The sequence below is a fragment of the Nelumbo lutea genome, chromosome 1, assembly GCF_056320005.1.
Source record: "Nelumbo lutea isolate HS-2025 chromosome 1, American lotus-T2T, whole genome shotgun sequence".
Classification (NCBI taxonomy): domain Eukaryota; kingdom Viridiplantae; phylum Streptophyta; class Magnoliopsida; order Proteales; family Nelumbonaceae; genus Nelumbo; species Nelumbo lutea.
In genome coordinates, this window is record NC_142684.1 from 148,268,324 (window position 1) to 148,287,288 (window position 18,965).

At 41.7% G+C, this 18,965-nt stretch overlaps 1 protein-coding gene and 1 long non-coding RNA gene across 4 annotated transcripts; both read left to right on the forward strand.

The window, feature by feature from the left end:
- Positions 1 to 1,384: 1,384 nt before the first annotated feature.
- On the forward strand, positions 1,385 to 7,954 carry LOC148878270 (autophagy-related protein 8C-like). 3 transcript variants are annotated; one of them, XM_088951772.1, is made up of 7 exons: positions 1,385 to 1,586; positions 1,710 to 1,803; positions 1,936 to 1,998; positions 4,850 to 4,905; positions 5,005 to 5,057; positions 7,447 to 7,565; positions 7,677 to 7,954. In XM_088951772.1, the coding sequence occupies exons 3-7, from the start codon at positions 1,962 to 1,964 to the stop codon at positions 7,766 to 7,768; spliced, it is 357 nt and encodes a 118-aa protein (XP_088807898.1). In that variant the 5' UTR covers positions 1,385 to 1,586; positions 1,710 to 1,803; positions 1,936 to 1,961; the 3' UTR covers positions 7,769 to 7,954. The 3 variants fall into 3 exon arrangements, with proteins under 3 accessions (XP_088807898.1, XP_088807904.1, XP_088807889.1); XM_088951778.1 differs by lacking the exon at positions 1,710 to 1,803; XM_088951763.1 differs by lacking the exons at positions 1,385 to 1,586; positions 1,710 to 1,803 and having other exon boundaries at positions 1,893 to 1,998.
- On the forward strand, positions 5,284 to 6,447 carry LOC148878271 (uncharacterized). Its single transcript, XR_016101202.1, has 2 exons — positions 5,284 to 5,335; positions 5,764 to 6,447. It is a non-coding gene; the product is annotated as an uncharacterized LOC148878271 (long non-coding RNA).
- Positions 7,955 to 18,965: the final 11,011 nt, after the last annotated feature.

Sequence of the window (18,965 nt, forward strand, 5' to 3'; positions counted from 1 at the left end):
TAATTTTCATAAAGTAATTCTTAGTAATTAAAATTTTCAATTTATCAAAATTATGAAAAATTATAGTTTAGGTGTTGATATCTACTAAATATATTCAATTATATCAATAATTATTGAAAATATAAAAAATTGACAAATTAATTTAATTAATTAATTTAACCACGTTTTTGGTTTTTAGATGGTTTATAATATAGATTAAGATGTGTTTTAGGAGGAATTTTAAATGGGAGAGATTGTTGTGGAGAAATTTTATAAGGGGGTTGACATGAGAGAGAGAGAGAGAGAGAGAGAGAGAGAGAGAAAGAGAGTTGGAGTTGAAATGTAGTGAAGAAGATAGAGGTGCCACGTGGCAATATAGATTAAGAGGTGTTTTAGGAAGAATTTTGGTGGGAGAGATAATTTATTAGAAATTTTATGAAGGGGTTGGCTAAGTGATTGGGGACATGAGAGAGAAAATTTTGGAGTGGGGCTCTAGTGTTAAAGAGAGGGATGCCATGTGGCTATATGGAAGGATTAGAAACCGATAAGGAAGAAAGTAGAGAGGTTTAAGGAGAAAAGAGAGAAGGGGGAATAATAAAAAGAAAGAGCTGCTGCTGACATGGGACTTAACGACTTTATAATATAGTATAGATTGTATATTATATAAAGTATAACATAATTTTTAATATATATACCCAAAGACCAGATGGGCCGGGCCCAGCCTTGACTACCCCTAAAAATGTTCTATTCAATGGCGGTTCAATGTACCAAGTGTGCTTTATTATTATTATTATTTTAATTTTGAACCTTTTTTTAAGTGTTGCATCACAATTATTGTCATTTGTGTGAACCAGTAAAATATAACCAGTCACAGTCAAAGTTCTAAATATCGATACTCCCAATGTATGCCGGTAAGGGCATATCGGGCAGTATCGATACTTTTTTATTTTTTTTTCAAAATCAGTTAAGAGAGCTAGTTTAAGGTTCCTTCACCCTAACCAGTTAGAACTCCGATACACCCTCTATAGGGTATATCGTGCTCCCGATACATGTTGATTTTTTGAACCTTGATCACAACCTTGGTTCGTTGGTCAGTCCAGATTGGTTCAGCTGAACAAAATAAATATTGCCTGAACTTTGGATATTTTTATATTCTTTTTTTCTTGTCTTGTCCTTTGCCTTTTATATTTTCATTGATCCCAGCCAAAATTTTCAAAAAGAAAAAAACACCATTTTTTTTAACAAAAAAATGTTCTAATCCAAAAAAAGAAAAATATTCCAATCAGACGGCGCAAACTGTATAAGAAAATCTTATAAAATTCTAATCCAAAAGTAACCAGGGCATGAGCAGTAGATTGGGTCCCACTCCCACTACTTTGGTTAGTGTTCCCTGTTCACTGATTTCACTCTATACGTACATCATCCTTCCCTCCGTGACACGATTCCAGTGTTCGGTAGATGTTATATAAACGCTTTATCAGTTTATCGTTTGAAGCTTATTACCGCTTCTTTTATTATTTTGAGGAGGAAGAAATTCAGCGAAGAAGAAGAGAAGGAAGGGAGGGAGAGGAACCACCCTCCGCTTGCTTCTTTAGCAGGCAATTAAGGTACCGTTTGCTGTTGCTTTCGGTTTCGTTTTGGCATCGGAAACCCTAATTTCTCCCCTAAGTCCTTCCCTTTACATCAACACCACCACGTTTCCTAATTTCTCCTCTTTTTGATTTTGACAGCCGAGATTTTTCTTTTCTCACATCATTCTTCTGCTCCATTTCAAATCCTAAAGTCGCACGCCAGTCCTTCTTTCCCGTCTTCGTCTTCGTCTTGGTAGGATTAAGATTTAATTTTTTTCCTCTTTCAACAAGCCTTGGTTTGACTGTTTCATTATCATTTCATGTGTTTATGACTATCTTTTGGTTGATCCGTCTGTTATGTTCTTTCGATGTTTGAAATTCGCAGAGAACAGTCGCACCAGCAGTCTTGCCATGGCCAAAAGCTCCTTCAAGTTGGAACATCCTCTGGGTTTGTGCTTTTTCTAGTTTTGAGTTTCTTCAGTTTTTCTTACCTTTTTCCTTGTTGGGCTTTGTTCTTGAATTCTAGTTGTTTCTAAAGCAACCGCGCAATATGAGTACCATTAATTAGAGAGGGCTTTGTTTCTGTTCTTTCTTTTCGATTTTTTCTTTTCGTTCAGAATTTTGCACCGCTCACCCTTTTTTTTCCTAAATAATTGGGTGGACGGCTAAATGTTTCTTGGATCCTAGTATATCCACGGCTATTGTGATAAATTTGTTCTGAGTATCTCAATATTTCGCCTTTTGCATGTGCATACCTATGACACCGAGTTGCATTTCTTACTTCAGCAGATTACTCCTATCCATATGTAAAATTTGAGTGGTGGATTTTTACTTCGTTGTACCTTAGGGGAGGAACTTAACACACCCCCAATCTTGAAAAATCATGGAGCATTTCTTAAATATATTGGGAAATTTTTAATTTTTTAAGAAGTTGGAAAATGCATATGGATTTGTTCTTGGTTTAGCCGGGGGGGAGTGCGATCTGCAGGAACTTTCATCTGTTAATCTTCTTTTCCCCTTTTCGTTATTCCAATATCAATCTTGCTGAATTCTATCAATATATTCACATTAAATGGAAGAAATCATGATATGGTTAACTGGCATTTTTGAAGTGACACTTTTCATGTTTTCTGTTTACTAAATAAGTTAGGAGGTATGATAAACTATGTTGTTGAACTGCCGGGGGGAGTGCGATCTGCAGGAACTTTCATCTGTTAATCTTCTTTTCCCTTTTTCGTTATTCCAATATCAATCTTGCTGAATTCTATCAATATATTCACATTAAATGGAAGAAATCATGATATGGTTAACTGGCATTTTTGAAGTGACACTTTTCATGTTTTCTGTTTACTAAATAAGTTAGGAGGTATGATAAACTATGTTGTTGAACTGCTGGGTAGCTCTTTGTTAACCAAAAGAGAATACAAACTGACCGACAACAAGGATGAAATTTTCATCCTTCTACCAAAAAAAAAAAGAATAAGATATTGGGTAGCTCTAAGGTGAAATATACATTGTAGGAAATATGATCAGTTTCCGGGAATTTCATTATTAGAACGAAGTATTATAAAAATGCATAACTTGAAATATATATTGGGAAATTAGAAGTCAATATGAAGCTTACGAGTACATTCCAAGTCACTCATATTTCCTATATATCAATTAGCTCTTCAAACTATGAACTTCACTTAAGGATTGGTGTTTATCCTCTCGTCACCACAACTTGATCTAGGATATAAGAGAATGAAATATGGAAAACTTATTAACTATGACAAGGAGGCAACTCATTTTAATTTGTTTTATTTTGTTGAAAACAGAAATAATTCCTTTGACTGGAGGGGTTGCCTGAGGAATCTACTTCTCATCAGTAATGTTGTCAAAATCTTACGATTCACGATTCAAATCATGAACCCCAAGGGTCTTGGTTTCAATCTTATGTCTGAATCCTTTTCTGCAAAAACCTTACGATTTTTGTTTGAATCCTATGATTTGATTCATAATCTTACGATTTATATATGATTCACTACTATTCAATAAACTCAATTAAGAATTAGTTCTCTACTTTGTTTTTTTTTTTTTTTTTGTTTATATTTAGTTTTCTCAAGGGAGACTTTTTTAAAGCCCTTACTAGAAAACTATTTATTTTGTTATAGATAAAATAGCATATTTCCATTAAATCAGAAAGAAGTTATATAATCATTCCCTTGGGAATGCGCGAGATGCTGCATCTCCAAACATGATGCACATAAAATCTTAAAGAACAGAATTTAAAACAAAATGTACATGTGTACTAATACAAAATTACAACTTAGCCTAAAATAGTGTCTCCCGAGTTGTGCCCTGTTTTATGTTATTTAAGACAAGAAATTGAGTTTATTTTCCATATATGTAGGTTAAAGAGCCGTTATATGTAGATTTGCTTGATTTTCAAGTCCAATTTGATTATGTCATCTTAGGCTTCTATTGTATATGTGGTAAATTCTATTGTTTTAGGTACATATATGGTAGATGTAGATTAAAGACAGAGTAATATCATTTTCCTATATATATTTAGCCTTTTAGCATATCTATATTTTATTTTTTGACAAGTTTGTAAAAAATAGAAATAATCTTATGATTTACGATACGGTTCGATTTGATTAAACTTTCTCCACAATTTATGATGCAATTACGATTTTCAAAACATTGCTCATCACCTCTCTTGAAATTAGTTTATTATTTTGATTGAATAAAACAACACTCAAAGATGTAACCATGATGTTTGGGGGCAGAGCCCGGGGGAGCCATCCCCCATGCCCCAAAATCCCCACTTATATTATGCCCCCATCCATGTATGTTCCCTCTCCTCCCCTGGTTGCCCCCTGGCCCCATCCATGCTTATTTTCCTCCACCTCCCCAATCTATGCATGTTAGGTTTTGGCCCACTCAAATAAAAAATCCTACCCTTACCCCTGATGCTGTTATGTAATTTGGAGGGGATTGACCAGTATATTGACCAGTGTTGCATGAGCATGAGCTTGGGTGTCTATTGCCTGGAGTTGCATCTCTGTGTTCTGAAACACGGGAAATTTGGGTAAGATGGACCAAACATCTTAGTTTCTTTTCTTTTTCTTTTTTTTTTTTAAATCCTGGAATAAGATTTAAATTTTCTGACCACCTACCAGCTGCTTATACCTCAATGCACAAGCAAGAAAACAATAATATGTCAATGTGTAACTCGCCTTGCCCTTTTCTTGTTTCCTAGTTAACATGCTTTGAAGTTATGTATGTTTTGAAGTTTATGTGCTTCTACATGCCAGAGAGGAGGCAAGCGGAAGCTGCTCGTATCAGAGAGAAGTATCCTGATAGAATACCAGTAAAAACCTAACTACTTACTGATCAAGAATTTTTTTTAATCTCTTACTTTTCCTGATTTTGTGTAGTTTGATATCTTACCTTTGATCTTACTATGTAGGTAATTGTGGAGAAGGCTGAAAGGAGTGACATTCCTGACATAGATAAGAAAAAGTTAGTAGTATCTTTTGCCTTGGGTTTCATATGTAATATATTTGAATTGTTTATGTCTTATATTCTCTTTCATTGCTATTCTTTTCCCTACTTACACTACTTCCATTTCAACATATTGACTTTGCATTATTTTTGTTCTGAACTTCTGATGGCTACATATTTGAAAAGTAGTATAAGTATATTAATATTATATACCTTTTAGTTTCTCCTTAATTCCAATTAATAGCTATTCGGTGCCACTAGATACATTTTAAGAGGCCAATACTTGTATTTGAAAGGTAATAACAGTATATTACCTTTTAGTTTCTCCTTCAATGCAATTAATGACCATGGAAGAAATCAAGTTTCTTCAAATTCCTGTCCAAGCTTGAGGTCAAAACGTGTATTTATTTTGGTGTCATTAGCCATGGTCTTAATTACGATCAAATTAGATTAAGATCTTTCAAATTTGTTGCCAGCACGGCAGCATCAAATTATCTACAATGACAAATTTGACAAGTGGATATCTTACTGTTTTCGACCTGTTCATGGGCTGGGCTCGGGCTTGGCTTTTGTCAAAATTCTAATGGGCCCGGCCCGAAGCCCAGCCCATGAACAGGTCTATACTGTTTATTGTTTCTTATTGTTGAAGATTGCTTCTTTGCGTTACTTGATTTCTCTCTCTCGCATGCACGTGCACATATATGCATGCTTGTATACTGCACAGTCAGAGATACATCCAGGATTAGGCAGAAGAGGCAAGCTGTATTGGAGATTGGTATCTCAAGCTGTTATGTGGGGCGTGTGGGAAGAAAGAAACAACAGGGTTTTTGAGAACAAAAGCTGGAACAGTAGATCTGGTCTCCTCTATTATTTTCCTTTGCAATCTTTGGGCTGTAAATTCTGGAGAGTTTGCTGGGTTCTCTTTGAATGATTTACAAAAAAACTTGGTGGAAATCCTTTTCTGTTCCCCAAGTCAGGCTGCTCTTATCAACTGCTGTCAATGGGAGGAAGGAATGATGAGAATTAAGTTTTGATGGGAGCGTCCAAGGGTCTTCCAGTCTAGCAGGGGATTGGAGGTATAATCCAGGATAGAGATTGGAAATGCTAACTCTACAAAGGCAGAAATAGTGGCGGCCCTCATGGGGCTTTGCTATGCTAAATTGTTAGGTATTTCCTTTCTAGCTGTTGAGGGTGATTCTGCTAATATTATAAGATGGCTAAAGGAAAAAAGACAGTGGGCCTTGGATCTCCAGGGAACTGGATGGGTTAGCTGAATCTGGTGCTCATAGAGAATTTTTATTTAGTGATAATGCTCTTCCTTTGTAATCTTTGTTTCTTTTTGCTCCTTGATGTACATCTTCTTGTGTATCTCTTACTTTTAATATAATCTCAGTTACTCTTTGCTCGAGAGAGAGAGAGAGAGAGAGGGAGAGAGAGAGAGAGAACTGAGTAGCTCCAATAGGTGATAAGATGATAGAAAATTGACTAAGATGGTATGGTCACATGCATGGAAGACCACCAAATGCACCTAGAAGAATAGATTTGTTGCAAGTTATTGGGACTAGAAGGGCTAGGGGTAGACAAAAAAGGACTGGGTTGAAGTAGTTAGAAATGATTTAAGTGCCCATAATTTAACAGTGGATATGGCATTAAACAAAATGGGATGGTGCAACCGGATTCATGTTGTCAACTCCATTTAGTTGGGATAAGGCTTGGATGATGATGATGATGATGATGAATGATAAAAGATAGATCCTGATCAATAGGTAAAATAATAGGAGGGAACTTAAACGGCTGATATAAAATACACAACCAATGTACAGAACAGCATATGGCTGAACATACAATAACTTATCCTCTGGGCCTGGGGCCGTATTAAAGGTTCAATGATGTTGCACCTCTCTACCAAGTGGGATAGCTAAACCTGAACGATCTGTTCATAGAGATAAGAAATGATATTGCACCTCTCAGTTACAAATCCAAGAGACCAAAGATCTTTTGCATCTGAAGACCTCCAACCAACCAATGAATTATCAATCCAGGTTCCAGTCTACTCTAACCTGAAGGTAGGCTGTATAGGGCTTGTGAAAGAGCTTGTGCTGTGCAAAATACATTCACCAATAGGGTCCAGAATGCTTGGTAAGACGTTGCCGTGATGATCTCTAAAAGTTCCCCCACCATCGAAGGCCCAGGGGTGCTTGAATTAAAACCATGAAAATAAGTTTTTTTTTTTTTAATATTGCAATAAGCAGATAATATTATGTGTATACAATGCGGTAAACGAAACATATGTTTGTTTGGTCAAGGTTTGATTCTACATGTTTCCCTCATTTGGCTAGACTAAAATCTGTAATTTTTTTTTGTTGTTTTTGCTAATATGTATACCCCCTTCTGGTTGTGAATGCAGGTATCTTGTTCCTGCTGATTTGACAGTTGGGCAGTTTGTTTATGTTGTCCGGAAGAGGATAAAGCTTAGTGCTGAGAAGGCCATATTCATCTTTGTCAAGAATATTTTACCGCCCACTGGTGAGACAGATGCCATATTATCTTCACGGTTATGTTTCTAATTTGAATGCCTTGTATATATATGGGTAATTAGCATTAGTAATGTAAAAACCAATCGCTCGTGTCTTGCAGCTGCAATGATGTCTGCGATCTATGAGGAGAACAAGGATGAAGATGGTTTCCTCTACATGACCTACAGTGGTGAGAACACTTTTGGGTTCTGACCCCGGATTCAGTTAAATATATAATATGTAAATAAAGACTGAAGGAAAAGAACGTAAAACCGGTGTAAATTCTCAGCTATAATCCCTTTTTCGAGAGAAACGCTTCCCAGACTGCTTGTCTCCTTGGTTTGGAGCAACGATTATGAATATCAATCTTAATCCAAGTAAGTTGAATGCTTATGGTTATTGGGATGTTAGATGGGTATAAGCACTGATTAAAACCCTGCATTAATTTATTCCTCGGTTCTCCTTTAGATGTTTTTAAAACCCTGCATGAGTTAGATGTTTATGTGGTGTGTGGGTGGTGATTCTACTAGTCAGTAGTACTAGACATTTATGTAGTGCCGCATGCTTATGATTGGAGAAAAGGTTATCTACGTGTACCCAGATGATGAGCGAATAATAAGAGTAAATGGAGCAGTGGGTCTAAAAGAATTGGGAAGAAGAGTTTGGTTCATGGTTATTGCTTGTAATAGTAATTTAAAAAATGGAAGATAAACTGAGTTGATGCTCGTGATTGTGTGCCTTATATTCTTGGTAGTTCCACATTTCCATGTGGAATCCAAATAATGGTTTTAATGGAGGTCCAAGTATTATTGTTCATATCAACATTGTCGATTTCCTCCCATCATTTACTCACAATTTATTGTTCAATGATTTCTGGAGAGATGCTCAGAACTGATAACAAGACCAGAAGGAAAGTGATTATGGATTTTAACGGGTTGTGAACATGATTGTGAGAACTGAAGAAAAGGTTGAAGACTCAAGATGCCTGCCTCTTTAGGAATTAGTGGAGAGAGATGTCACGGTTTCTAAAAGTCCTGTTCCTCTTTTCTTTTTGGGGTGGTGAGAAATTTGTTAGGAGGGCTTTTGAAAGAGGAAACAAAGAGGGAAAGGTTGAATGGGAGTCCAAGAAGGTGGATTGAGGAAACGATTTTTGCAACGTGTACGAGTTATTGTTCAGGCATCTCATGGATCTCTCGGTTCTGGTCTCTTATGGCTGCTGTTCTTTTCGGTATTGTAATGGGGGTCCAGTTGCTGTAGCCTGTAGGATGGATGGGTCCTGTGATGGTATCTCTCTTTTTCCTTCAAGATTGAAGTTGCAGTTGGAATCAGGACTACACTCCCCCTCCCCTCGTAATTTTGATTTGAACTGCAGACCTACAACAATTCAAATTTATATGCAGTTCCACTTGACACCCATGCCCGTCCATGAATTGGCATCAATTTCGAGCTGGCACCTACCCTAAACCATACAGTTGAACTATGATTTCTGAGGTGGACTGAATGGTAAAAACCCCCAAAAATTAAAGGGTGACAAGGTGCCCCCAAATGGTGATAAGTTGCGACGAAGGAAACCGTGAGGCACACTCTTAACAAGAAAATAAAACACATGCACGCACCATCACTTCATAAGCTGAAGGGAATTTTAGGTGGAGACGAAGCAGCTATCTGTTTCATATCTTCTTGAATTTTTTATCAGTTGCATTTTATTTTAAAAATTTGAGAAATAGTGAACAAATTTGACATTTCATTATTTTTCCATTAGCACTTTACATCGATGTCAATTGTTAGAAATAGTACAGGTAGTGCAACTGAGCAAGACAATAATTAAAGAATAAGAGTAGAGTTAGTCAATTAGCTAAATCATAAGGGTAGTTTAGAAAATTTGTCCTTTAAGTAATTGTTTCTTATTTTCTTTTGATAACAATGAAAGACATGGGCGTGAGCCTAAAATCCCTCTCAAAGCCTATGTTCTTGGCCTTGGCCCATTTACGCCGTTAAACTTACTGTCACGAGACTTTAAAAGTTAAGGCTCCATTTGTTTCCGATACAAATGCCGAACCGGAGTATTTATGTATCCCGGTTTGCAATTGCAAGCATTTGGTTGCCATACAAAAACGTAATGATTAAGATGTCAAAAATGTTTTTTCTAACATCTTTGTACTGTGAGCAATGTTCAAAGTATTAACACTGGCCGATATGTTTTATGTCAGTAGTTTTTTTAGTTTTACTTTTTTTTTTGAAATCGGTTCAGATGGGCCAGTTTAAGGCCCACCTACCCTTTGAGCCAGTAGCTGACCCGATACAACCCCTGTAGGGGCGTATCGGAAAGCCACCGGCACAATATGTATCGGTCGATACGTATCGATACTTTAAACCTTGATTGTGAGAAGAGCACATGTACTCATTTTTTTGATGCAAACTTGTGCTCTTCTGATAAAGTGTACTTGACAAAAAAAAGACATTTAGTGATAGAACCCACGTTTTATGCCAATTTCAAACAAACATGAAGAATACAAAAAATGGGTTACACTTTGCATTCATGAATCTAAAAGAGAGTAAAGATACAGGGTACATATTTGCATCTACGTTGCAACCAAACGCAGCCTAAGTCTCAAAATTTAGCCAAAACAATTAGATTTTTAGAAATTTTCAAAATCTTGGTGATACCTTCATCCTTCCTTTCTTTTTGTATTTCCACGAGTGTCCTAATAACCAATTCTTGAAATTAACGCGATGCAACGTTGAGGTTTTGCGGTTTTTGCCAAACCCAAAAAGCTTAGAAGCTCCAATTGAACCAACCCAAATCTGACGAAACTTTAATTGAAGCCAAGGTTTTAAAAATGGAACCGTTTTGGGGAATATTTCTCGGGTTGAATGATTTGATTGTCCAGTTTGAATAGATGGCTCGTTCTAATTAAAAAAAATATATACAAAATAATAAAAAACTGTTATCTGAATTGACAGTCCCATTGCCCAGGTTAATGGTTTATTGACCAAATCAATAATTTTTGGCCCAGGAGCAATTTTAGGATGAAACAGAATCGGTTGCCTGACCGGTTCTGAATCAACCCATCCGATCCGGTTTCCAAAACCAAGACTGAAGCATCTGACATTTTCAGCTCCCAACATTCAGCAGAATAAAATGAAGAGAAGGTTAATAACACAAATGCCAAACCTGACATAAAAAACCAAAAGCCTAAATTAAACAAAAATGCTGAAAAACCTATTTGGCTTTTGGGCCCTGAAAGCTCAGTTTTTGGATTAAATACTCTTAACCAACTTCCATGTAAATTTTGATCGGAATTAAAATACAACTTAAAACAATAGGCACCAATCGGACCCATAAGAAAATTGAATCAGTTATGGTCAGTTGAAGATCCAATACTAACTACGTAATCAAATCTGCCAAAAATCCCACCTTCGTTTTGTAGTCTAACTAAAGGCATAATATGTCGAACACCTTTAAACTATTGAGTAAAGATGAAAAACAAAACATGTTGATTGTTATTTGGTAACTTCTCTATGATATCACATATAATATTCTTGCCTACCAAACTTCTATGTCAAAAGATTAATTTTATAAAAGATTCGTTCATTTGCGTTGCGTAACTTACAAACAGAACAATAGAAAAATACATTCATTCGAACATGTGTTTATAAGAAATGCAGGCAAATTAAAGCGTTGGTTGATGTAATTGAGCAACTCTCTGTATCTTTTGACCGGTAGCCCTGAACCGGTGTTTTTTTTCTTGATTGTTGCACAGCTGCATATGCTGAATTCTTGCTGGTTCAAAATGCTTCCTCCTCTTCCCCGTCGAACAGGTGATTCCATTGATGCTCCGTTTGTTCGCATACAAAGGTCGAATCGGGGTAGTTATCTATTGTGGTTTGTGTTTGTAAGACTTTGTTTGATACGATTATTAAATAAAAATGTGTTTTCTGACATTTTTGTATTTTAATATCTATTTTTTTATACAATTTTGAATTCTTTTGATAATCAATTTTTTAATTGAAGTTAATACATTGGAGAATAAGGTAGTTGAAGCATTTAATGAAGTGGTCCACACTTGGCACCAGTTTCAAACAAACAATATGAGTGCAAAAACGATTTAAAATCTGAATCATATTTGCATTCATGAACCAAAAAGAGGATAAATATGTAATGTACATATTTGAGTTTGCATTGCAACCAAACGCAGCCTAAATTAAGGACGCGTGTGTTGTTTATGAATTTGTTACATCACCAAATAATTAAAAAAATATATATATTCTTGAACCGTGATTTTGTTATTTAGGCTCAGTTTGGAAAGAGTATAGATGCAAATAAGTTCAGTTTGGAAGTGATGGTGCGCAATCCGGCCGGTCTTAGTTGTCAACGATTTCGCCTTTGACTGGAGCAACGGGGAGCCTGAAACGGAGAAGATGAGGGAACTCCGAGGGGAATCCGATGAGATGACTCTGAAGCTCAAGTTAGTATTCTCTCAAAGGCAAAGTGAAGACCAGATGGCGCAAAGTTCACATACCTTCTTGTTGGGGGTAGGGGGCCTTTTATAACCACTTCGCGCACTCACTCCGAGACCTCTGTCAGGTCGGGTATGATTACCTCTGTTTCTGCCAGTTCAGGTGTCATCCTTTCTGTTGGGACAGAACCGCCACTGCTCCTTGTCGGAGCTGTCTCTGTAACTAGAGATGGCGGTGTTAGGTGGCGGTGGCAGGTGGCCGTTTGAAGTGCGGCCGTCAAGCGTCAGATCCCAAGTCAGTCAGGTGCGCCGCCCTGGGTACGAACTTCCTCGGTGTCAGGCATGGTACGGTTTGTTCAGCTTGGCGTCCTGGAGGCGAAGTGCTAGAGTGGTGAGCGAGGTGATGTCTTGAGTTCGGAGGTATGTCCTGTACTGCCATAGTGCAGGCCAGTTCAGTGAGATGAGCCCCGAACTGCTATAAGGCAGGCCAGTTCGACGAGGTGTGTCCTGAACTGCTATAAGGCAGGCCAGTTCGGTGAGGTGTGTCCCGAACTGCTATAAGGCAGGCCAGTTCAGGTTACTGCCCTTTGAGTGGTTTGGGGCCTAAGGGAGAGTTTGGTCCGCTGGTTCCTCCCCTTGGTGCTCGCGCCTTAGGCGTGCTTTTGTGTCGAGCTGTTGCCTTTGCCATGTGTTGCGTAACTATGAGGTCAGGCCAAATCTTCCTTCATCAATTGCTCCCCACTCCTCGTGCCAAGGGTCTTGCTCTGGCTTAGGGAGTTTGCAAGGTGGTAGGTGGATTTGTCCCGTTCTTCAAATCCTGATAGCGCGAGGTGCTTTGTCAGGGTTCTTCGGTTTTCTGGAGTGTCCAAAAAGGCGGGAGACTTGCCTACCTGCTTACAAATGCTGACAGACGTGGCAGTGCGCGTTTATTTCAAATTTCAAATAAGCGCACCGCTGTGAGACGTGACAACGGGTCTTTTGATTTTGAAAAAAGCGCGCCACTACTGTTTTGAGGAGACGTGCGCTGGCAGTTGTCAGTTACAGAAAGATGTGCATGGTGCATTGCCAGTTTCAGAAAGACATGCGCCGGCGCATCGTCAGTTTCAGAAAGACGTGCGCTGATGTTTTGTCAATTTCAGGGGGATGTGCGCCAATCACGTCTCGGTCTCTAAAGACGTGCGGTCAACGCGAATGCGGGCCGTCGGGTTGGCTTTGATCTACACTGTCGGGTTGGCTTGGACGCGAGCTCAAGAAGCAAATCGTAGAAGTGACAAATCGACTGGGGTCCCTACTATTTATAGACATAGTAACCCAGACGATTCTTCAAGTAGGTCTGATGTAGGTTCTACGAACCGAGTCTCATCCCCTGATGGCCTTAGTGATCCTGAGGTGGAACTTGAGGACGACTTCGAACCCGTAGGCCGAGCCACTTCAGGCAATTTGGCATCTACCTCTCGTCGAGGTTGGATGCTAGATAGGTTTGGTCCTTCGACCATGACGCCCGATGAGCTCCAATCTCTTATTATTTCTTACAATTTGTATGGCGGGTACGCCTATTTCATTCCTTCGGGTAGCTTTCCTTGGGAACATAGTCCTGATTAGATCATGATATTTCGGGAGCAGCTCGCTGCGGGGCTGTGATTGCCTTTCCACCCCCTTCTCGTCGAGGTCATAAACCACTTCAGCGTTACCGTTGGCTAGCTTTATCCGAACTCTATTTTGAATTTGGTGGGGACAACCTCCCTTTTTTTGCGAATATGGCTTCCCTTTAGACTTGGAGATATTCTCCTCCATTTTAATGCTCAAGAAACAAGCGGGTTCTCTTCCCGGGGGAAGGCGAGCGTATTACCTGTCTCCTTGCCCGGGTTTTAAGCTTCTGCACGAACTTCCCAACAAGGTCCCAGCATGGAAGCGGGACTACTTCGGGGTGCGAAGTGCACAAGGGTGGCCTTTTTAGACCGGGTGGGGGGAGGCCGCTCCTGATTCTGGTGTCACTCTCGATAAAGAGACGGTGAAGGGCCTCCAACAATGGGCACGACAGGGGTTAAAATTCCATCAGTACCTAACGGAGGCCAAGCTTATTGCGGCTGGCCTGAGTTTGGGTAGGTTCCTTGCTCAGAGGTTTCTTGTTTGCTTTGTTCCTTCGTTTTTTCTAATGTTGAACTCTTTTCTGTAGGTGTGATGGACTCAGAGAGGACTCGTGGGGGGCGCTTGTTCCAAGGCATGAAGAGGAGGAAGCGGGTCGCCAAGCAAACTTGTACCGAGCTGCCCTAGGATGAGGAGCCTCAAGTTCCAGACCACACATCGGAGGATCTGCCCAGGGAGCCCGAGGTGGCTCCTTCAATGCAGGAAGTGATAGGGGCCCCTTACGTCGAGACCACTCACACGGGTGCTCCTGCCTACTCTAGTGCTTCTGCTTACTCTAGGTTCGCTCATATGCGAGCTGGGCCCTCGGGCTCGGGAGTTCAGGAGCGTGTTGTCGCCAAACTACGCTCTTCAGAAGAGTAGGGAGGTCACTTTCCCCGAGGAGATCGCGGCGTGGACCGATCTTCCCGTGAACCAGGTCACCTGTCGTGCCGTAACTCATGCTATGGTGGTGAGTCAAATTTCGTCTGCCCTCTTTGTTTTCTATCCTTCTTGCTGTCGTTAATCACTTGTTTCTTTTGGTAGGTGAACTCTTCTATTCACTCTTTAGCGGCCCAGGTGGAGAGGAGCTCGAGGTAGGCGCGAGCTGCCGAAGAGGCTTTTCATGCCGCCGAGGCGAATACCCGAGCTGCTGAGGTGGCCGCTCATGCTGCCGAAGAGGCTGCTCGCGTTGCTATGGCCAGGCAGGCGATATCTCAGCGGGATGCCGAGGCCATGGGGGCAGTCATGAAGCATATGGCATACCTGAGGTTGGACCTGCAGCATCAGGTTGAATATCTTCAGGAGGACATCAGGGAGAAAACGCATATCTTTTCCCAAGGTATCGAAGATGCCAAGAAGAAGGCCGTTGAGGACTACATCACCTCGCCGCGTTTTGACAACTTGATGGTGGATTCTTATAGAAGGGGATTCAAACTGAGCCAGTGGATGATCTGGAACACGTACCCCAACCTCGATATTAGTGCCATATCCACTTTGCACATAACTCAAGAGATGGCCAACACTGCTGATGGTGAGCCGGATTCCAAAGGCGAGGCAGGGCCTTCGGGTGTCGTTGAAGTGCCTTCTGATGGGGAAGAAGTAGCTTCGGGCTTGTAATTTTTTTTCCTTTTTTTAATGTACTCTTCATTTTCTTGCAATGAAATAGACAATCTTTTCGGTTAAGTGTTGTTTTTTTTTCCGAACTGATATTATGCTCGATCTATTTCTTGCCCGGGTTATTGCACTCGCGTGACATGTTTCGGTGTTTAATACTTAGTCTCTGCTTCGCTTTAGTCTTGTCTGATATTTTTCCGAACTGATAGTATGCCCGACTTTTCTTTGCTTGCCTATGCCGAGGTTCCTCTTGTTAGCTCGGCATCCTGATCCTTTGTAGCGATTTTGTCCACTTCGCTTGGCGGTCTATAGGTAGTATCACTTTAAGTTAACGATGTTCCACACTCGAGGTACTTGTTTACCTTCTAAGGTTTCGAGCTCGTATGCCCCCCGGAGTGCTCTCTTTACTCTATAGGGCCCTTCCCAATTTGGTCCAAGTTTGCCCACGCTGGGTTCGGACACCATAATCTTACGAAGAACCAGGTCGCCGACTCGGAAGCTTCGTTTCTTTACTCTGGCGTTGTAGTACCGAGCTACCTGCTGTTGATAGGCCGCTGTCCGGATGTGCGCGAGGTCTCTTACCTCGTCCAGTAGGTCGAGGTTGGTACGTAACTCGTCTCAATTCATCTAATCGTCATATGTTTCTAGTCGCAATGTAGGTACTTCGATTTCCGTTGGGATTACCGCTTCGGTGCCGTAGGCGAGGTTGGGCGAGTGCTCTGCCCCCTAGGTGTCTGCTGCATAGACCTTCATGAGTGTCGCGGAGTATGAGCTCGGCTTCAGCAGGTCACAAGCAACGCAAGTAGGGGAGCGTGTAGGACCGTCGGTACAACCGTTCATCTATTATGACGTATTTGGCTGCTTGGTGCTGCACCGTCTTGGCTGCATTGCGGTCCGTAGGGAGGGTTCCATCTAGCAAGAAGCTCGCGAGTGGGCCAATCCAGCTCGGCTCTGCTTCAAGGACGGGAGCGACCTCCTCTATCCCACCGAGAATGCTAGGCTAAGGTAAGTCCTCTATGTACACGGTTCTCATGGTGTTGTGACTCGTACTGGCTAATCGGGACAGAGCGTCGGCCTCAGTGTTCTCTGACCTCGGGATTTGCCTGATGAAGTGTGACTGGAAGTTGAGCAGGGCCTCTTTTACTTTCACTAAGTATACGATCATGGAGAGCTCGCTTGCTTCGTACTCGCCCGTAACCTGGTTGACCACGAGCTGGGAATCACTGCAGATGACTATGTGCTTTGCTCTTACCTTTTGCGCTAGGTTCAGCCCGGCTATCAGTGCTTCGTACTCTGCCTCGTTGTTGGATGCCATAAACTCAAAGTGTAGTGCGTATTCCAATTTTGTGCCACCCGGGCCGCATAAGACTATTCCAGCCCCACTGCCCTACTGGTTCGAGGAGCCATCTACGTGAAGGATCCAGGGCTCCTCATCCCAGTTCGCACTTGGCTTGACCAGGAGAGATGCCACACTGGCTGCTACTTCACGGGGTTCAGACTCTATTGGCTTGGGAGCTCCGGGTTCACCCGAACTGGGGATCTTGGGCTCAATCGATCTAGGGGATTCGAGGCTAAATTTGCACTCGACGATGAAATCTACTAAGGCTTGGGCCTTAATGGCAGTCCGTGGCTTGTACTAGAGGTCATACTCACTGAGTTCGATGGCCCACTTCGTTAGCCGATCGGAGACCTCGGGCTTGAGCAAGACTTGTCTCAGAGGTTTGTTAGTTAGGACGACGACAGTGTGAGCTTGGAAGTACGGGCAAAGTTTTCGAGCTGAAGTCACCAGTGCGTACGCTATTTTTTCTATCTGCGGGTATCTCGTCTCTGCTCCCTACAGAATTTTACTAACATAATAGACGGGCCGCTGAGCCCGATCTACTTCTTTTATTAGTACCGAACTGACCACCTCGTCGCTCACCGAGAGGTACAGTTCTAAGACCTCACCCTCCTTGGGTCTGGCTAAGGTTGGCATAGTGGTGAGGTAGGTTTTTAGCTCGTCGAACGTGAGCTGGAAATCTCGGATCCATTCAAACCCTTTGCCTTTGATTGCCTTAAAGAAAGGTAGGTAGCGGTCTGCCGATTTGGGCATGAAGCGGCTCAGAGCGGCTATGCGGCCGTTTAGCCTCTGAACCTCTTTTACTTTTCGGGGTGGTCTCATATCTAGGATGACCTTTATCTTGTCCAGGTTGGCCTCAATACTGCGCCGGTTGACAATGTACCCTAGAAACTTACCCGAGGTGACACCGAAGACACACTTGTTTGGGTTCAGTCTCATTCTATATTGACACAGAATTCGGAAGATAGAATCTAAGTCTTTTATTAATTTTTGTGAGAACTGTGTTTTGACGACCATGTCGTCTACAAAACATTCTATTTTCGTGCCAATTAAGGGCCGAAAAAGCTTATTTACAAGTTTTTGGAAGGTCGCCCCAGCATTCTTTAGTCTGAAGGGCATGACCTTGTAACAGTATAGGCCAAACTCGGTTATGAAGCTGGTTTTTTCCTCATCGGACTAATCCATTTTGATTTGGTTGTAACCTGAGTAGGTGTCCAGGAAGCTTAGCAGTTCATGTCCCGAGGTCGCGTCCACTAGGCGGTCAATTCGGGGCAGGTCACGTCCACATGCACCACTTGCCGTTTGCTTTTTTCACCAACACTGGGTTGGCTACCCAGCTCGGGTAATGAACTTCCCTTATGAAGTTTGCTGCGAGGAGCTTTTCGACTTCTTCGTCGACCGCCCTCCAGCCCTCTGGGGCTAAGTTGCGTTTCTTCAGTCTAATGGGTCTGACTACAGGGTCAGTGTTGAGTTTGTGAGTTATAAGGCTAGGGTCAATACCGGGCATATCCGTCGTGGACCATGCAAAAATATCTAAATTCTGAAGTAAGAAACTCACCAGTTCAGTTCATAGAGGCTCCTTGACAGAAGCACCGATCTGTAGCATTTGTGTCGGATCTGTAGCCGAGGTCGGGGCCGCTATTGTTTCCTGAGTGGGCAAAGCTCGTTCCTCACCCTGCTCCGTAGGCCGCTCCAGTTCGAGGTCATCGACTGCCTTGGTTTTTCCCTTTAGGGTGACAACATAGCATTTGCGAGACTCAAGCTGGTCGCCCCGTACTACCCCCACGTCGAAGTCCGTGGGGAACTTCATTGCCAGATAGTAGGTGGAGACCACTACCCGTAGAATATGCATAATTGGCCGCCCTATTATGCATTGTATGGGGAGGGGGTCGCGACCACTAGGAAATCGTGATTGCGTCTTACCACGCAAGGCATTGTGCCGACTTCCACAGGTACTGTTATCTTCCCCAGGGGATAGTGAACACCGAACTGCCTGAGTCCTCAAGTACGCGCCGGACTTCAAAGTCGCTGATCCTTAGTTTTATGACGAGCACGTCATCGTGGGGATAGTGAACACCTTGCACGTCGTCTTCAATGAAAAAGATCGGTTCTTCCGTCTTTGGCATCTTTGGAGGGTTCTGCTCCTCTCGGGCCGCCTCGCGAACTAGCATCCGTGCTGCTGTCGAAGTGCAACCTGCTACCACCGAACCGCCCACTATCACGTGGATGGTTCCCCGAGCTGGCCTCTCTTCTGGGGGAGGTCGCTGTAAGGCTTCGGTCGGTCTGCTACTGGACTCAGGGGCATCCTTACCGTGCTCCCCTTGCCGGCTTGCTTTATTATTATTGTCATTATGTACAAAATTTCTCAAGT

Coding starts and splice junctions, on each gene's coding strand:
- LOC148878270 (XM_088951763.1), top strand. CDS start 1,908: ATGTTCTTTCGATGTTTGAAATTCGCAGAGAACAGTCGCACCAGCAGT. Junction 5,058..7,446: donor CCTGACATAGATAAGAAAAA/GTTAGTAGTATC, acceptor TTGTGAATGCAG/GTATCTTGTTCCTGCTGATT. Junction 7,566..7,676: donor GAATATTTTACCGCCCACTG/GTGAGACAGATG, acceptor CGTGTCTTGCAG/CTGCAATGATGTCTGCGATC.